At 40.5% G+C, this 4,536-nt stretch overlaps 1 protein-coding gene across 1 annotated transcript in view; it reads left to right on the forward strand.

The window, feature by feature from the left end:
• Positions 1 to 683: 683 nt before the first annotated feature.
• IFT57 (intraflagellar transport 57) overlaps positions 684 to 4,536 on the forward strand; it is a 57,817-nt gene continuing 53,964 nt past the window's right edge. Inside the window, 3 exon segments of the mRNA XM_012645969.1 lie at positions 684 to 909; positions 912 to 957; positions 3,598 to 3,760. Of these exon segments, the coding sequence (XP_012501423.1) occupies positions 684 to 909; positions 912 to 957; positions 3,598 to 3,760 (435 nt within the window).

Raw genomic sequence — 4,536 nt, forward strand, 5'->3', positions numbered from 1 at the left:
GGTATTGTAATGCGTACCTAAAGCCTTATAATATACTGTTAAATGCAGCATTGCCTAATGAGGGAAAGAGTAAGCTTAAAAAAAAAAAAATCCCTTGTTGGAAAGTTCCTGAGATAAAGTAAAACCTATGACATAGATTACAACTATAAAAATTTTGAAAAAGGTATCGGTGGGCTAGTGTAGCCTTATATCCTGAGCGTCTTCATCTCCCTTTAATCTTTTCACTGCTACCATCTGACCCAGATGCCCACTCTGCTGCTTTTGTAGCCACCAAGTCCAAAACGCCTCACTCCAGCTACGAGTCACCAGGCAAGCAGAGCAGAAACGCAAGCCACCCCTCCTACATCTTTAAGCGGCAGCGGGAGGAGGCGGAGCGGAAAGCGGGGTGCAGGACGCCAAGCCTCCAAGAGGGGCGGGAACGTCTCCTGGCCACACCCTCACAGAGGCGCGGGAGGGAAGGGGCGGACCCGGTGACGTCATCGAGGAAACCCGCCCCGGTTGGAAGGAATTTGGAAGAAACTTGGAGGGCGGGAAGGAGGCGGAGTCTAGTTTCCCTGGTGACGGGTTGTCTGGCGGTCGCCTGGTAACGGGTCGCGGAGATCCTGGCTGCTGCAGCGCAGACGGCCTAGGCCGCGGAGGTCTGTGGGCCCGACCCCAGCCGGGCGGTTTCTGTCTGTCCTGCTATGGCTGCCGCCGCGGCTGTGGTCACGCCGTCAGGTTTGGAGGACGGGGTGCCTAGGTCCCGTGGCGAAGGGGCCGGAGAGGTGATCGTGGAGCGGGGGCCTGGCGCGGCCTACCACATGTTCGTGGTGATGGAAGACTTGGTGGAGAAGCTGAAGCTGCTCCGCTACGAGGAGGAACTCCTCCGGAAGAACAACCTGAAACCCCCGTCCAGGTGGGTGCTCTCGTGCTTTGGGGAGATGCCTTCTTTGGTCCTGCTGGGAACGCCGAGCGCGGGTTAGCAAGTCCTGGCTTCTGACTTCCTAGCCAGAGAAGGACACCCCAAACTTGGCGACAGAGGAGCTCACAGGGCTCAGACTGGGTATGTTTGTAAAGAGAGTAAACAAGTTTTGGAATGGCAGAAAGGACTGGAAGACAGCTTGCTCTTTTTTTAAACACACTTGCACTGCTAGAAAACACAAACCATGTATTTTCTGATTGTAAAGGTAATAAAAATACTCATTGTAGAAAACTCAGGAAAACACAAGAAAATGTGTATAAAAATACTAAAATCGCCCGTAATCTCATCTCCAGAGATGAATGCCATTATTTAAATCTGTCTCTAGTTTGTGGTTTTCTTTTTGAGATCCTGTCCCTACAACTAGCAACCATGGGTACGTAGGACCTTGCTGAGGAGCACTTTATATGCAGTTCGTAAACTTGTGGACTACTTGCGGTGATTTAAAAGATTTTTGCCTTTGCAGTAACAAGTACTCTCTGAAACTGGGAAGTAGAAAAGACAAATGAAATGACAATTATTGAAAATGCCCCCTTATCATAGAATCTAAAGTTATGTATGCCCTTGTGGTGGGGAAAAGTCCAAAATATCCTGAAGTCAGTGCCATTAGTTGTTGAGGGTAATCGACAGCTAGCACTTCCTCTAATTCCTGTAGCTCAGCTATAGCCAGATAAATAAGTTTTGTAGCTTTTTCTTCACTTTAATACTTACATTTATTTATTTTCTTCCATACAAGGCAATTAATATTAGAATCTATATCTTTATTGTCTACAGCCAAGCTCAAATAACTTCCCTTGACAGTTTTGATCTCATTTATCTGCTCTCTTCCAGTAACTTGAAAGATATGGAGGCTTTATGTAAACTATCCATAATACTAAATTAGTCCATAATAGGAGAACAGGTAGAGGAAAAAGTAGTGTTGCTTGATCCATGATAGAAGTAGTTGGACTTGGATTATTACTTAAAATGAATTTGTCAGGATAATATAGACAACCAACATTTCCTATGTTAATAAAAATGCAATTTTTTTCCAAGTATATTTTTCAAACCAAAAGAAAGTGACCTTGAGCTTCTGTTGATATCATCTGTGTACTCTTTCTTCAGGAGTTCAGCAGGGTACTTGTGTGGAGATGTACTAGTCCAGTGGTTCTCAAAGTATGATCATGGACCAGCAGTATCAGCATCACCTGGGAACTTACTAGAAATGAAATTCCTCAGACCCCTTCCCCGGTGTACTTTTTCAGAAATTCTAGGAGTGAGGCCTGGCAGTCTGAGTTTTAAGAAGTCTTCCAGGTTTGCAGTCCCCAAACTCTGAGCTGCAGACTGGTACCTATATGTGGCCTGTTAGGAACTGGGCTGCATGACAGGAGGTGAGCAGCGAGCTCTGTATTTACAGCTGCTTCCCATCGCTGGCATCACTGCCTGAACTCCACCTCCTGTCACCTCCACCTCAGCTGTGGCATTAGGTTCTGCATTATGGGTGGGTTGTATAATTATTTCATTATATATTACAATGTAATAATAATAGAAATAAAGTGCAAAATAAATGTAGTGCGCTTAAATCATCCTGAAACCATCCCCCCACACCTGCCGCCCCATCCCGTGGAAAATTTGTCTTCTATGAAACCAGTCCCTGGTGCCAAAAAGGTTGGGAACCACTGTTCCAGATGATTCTGATGCATGCTAATGTTTGAGAACCACTGTCCTAGGTCTACCATATCTATCAGTATTCATTTCTTTGTCCTCTAGGAGTTATCAGCTAATAAGGAAAAGATGAGTTTTGGGTGGATGGGTGTTTTGAAAGGGTTGTGAGTATATACCTGGAAGGACTTCATGGCCTTTTTTTTTCTTCCCATCTTTCTGTTATCTTCCAGAATATTTACACATATCCTGTAGGAAAAAGTTTGGGAAACATGATGCAGTAGACCACTGATTCTTAGGACACTAGTTATAACAGCTATAAATACATTGTAAACATAACAGTGATAGATATACATTAAAAAGCAAAATAAGATCTTTGATCAAACTGACTTGAATGTTGTTGCTAGCAAGTTTTATTCCTATCATGTTTAGGTATAAATCATGCTGATCCTCAAGGACTGTTTTAATTTAATCCACTGATGAGGGAAAAAGCAATGTTTGGTCAAGTAGCAGTATATTTATGAGCTCTTAAGGTGATTTGAATATGCAGCCAAGATGAAAACAGCTGTCTAGCATAGCTGATAGGTTAGAAATAGTAAATGCATAGTGAATGATTATTCTTTTTTTAACTCTGAAATTCTCTTAATTCCAAATTACCATTTTTGTTAGTAAGGTACTGATTAATTATTCTCAACACTTATATGATTTTACCAAAAATTCCACATTGTTTTCTAACATGCACTAGTTTTCCTGGGTGTAAGGTCTTTGATGTAATATTCTGTGTTCAGTAGTAATTGCCCTAATCCTGCTGATTAAAAACTTTAATGTGAGTGCTGTGGATTACTGGAAACCTCAAAGGCTGAATTATCAAAGTCTTTTGATTTGAAGGCCATTTGGCGGGGGGGAAGTTTCTTCGGCAATTTTGAACTTGGCCCCATTAATTGGTAGAGACTTTTACATTATTTCACATTCCCCTATTCCTCCTTGTTTTAAAACAGACACTATTTTGCATTGCCTACTAACCCTGGTGAACAGTTCTACATGTTTTGTACTCTTGCTGCTTGGTTGATTAACAAAGCAGGACGTCCCTTTGAGCAGCCTCAAGAATATGATGACCCTAATGCAACAATATCTAACGTTTTATCTGAGCTTCGGTCATTTGTAAGTGTAAACAACTCTCTTCTTTCTGCATGTTCTCAAGTTATGAATTTTATAATAATATTAGTAATTTAATGACAAATGCTAGCCTTTTAGATGACTCCTCCGTGAAAATATACAAAAGTATATCTGAATCTATTTTCAGGTAAAACCTTCTCAGAATGGTTGATATTGTAACATTAATGTCAGAAAATGTTCAGTGCATACTCTTTTAGCCCAAAGTAATATTTTTCTCAATCTTGGTATGTCTCAGAGGTAAATTTATGGGTGGTTAGTTCTCCTTCTAAAAAATGATAAAACTATGAATTCAAAACACTTTGTATGTTGAAAGGGAACTTTGATTTAATGGTCCATGATGGCAGTTGTACTTTTCATTTCTGATTTTTCTCGGCGACAGGCAGTAAGACATTTTTGGCACGTTATTAATTTTTGACAAGTGAATCACTCTGTCCTTCCCATAGTTGTTTAACAAAACTAGTAGTTTTACTGATTTTTTTTTCACCCTAACAAGATCAATAATTTGTCCTGCTGCTATTATGTTCTTGCCTTTTAATTTGGTAACTTTAACAATGAAACATTTATTTTCTTTTAGTTGTCTTATATATCAATTGATTAAAAAGACTTAAGAGATGGATTTCTAAGTAGCAGTATAATTACAGTTATTTTAAATCATTTGAAAGATAGAAAAGTGATACATCTACTCAGCCGTTCTTTGCTTATAATATTTTGACATTTGGAACATAACTAACAAATAATACCCTGTTTATCTTTTTGTTTTT

The sequence above is a fragment of the Propithecus coquereli genome, unplaced genomic scaffold, assembly GCF_000956105.1.
Source record: "Propithecus coquereli isolate 6110/MARCELLA unplaced genomic scaffold, Pcoq_1.0 Scaffold105, whole genome shotgun sequence".
In the NCBI taxonomy this organism is placed as follows: domain Eukaryota; kingdom Metazoa; phylum Chordata; class Mammalia; order Primates; family Indriidae; genus Propithecus; species Propithecus coquereli.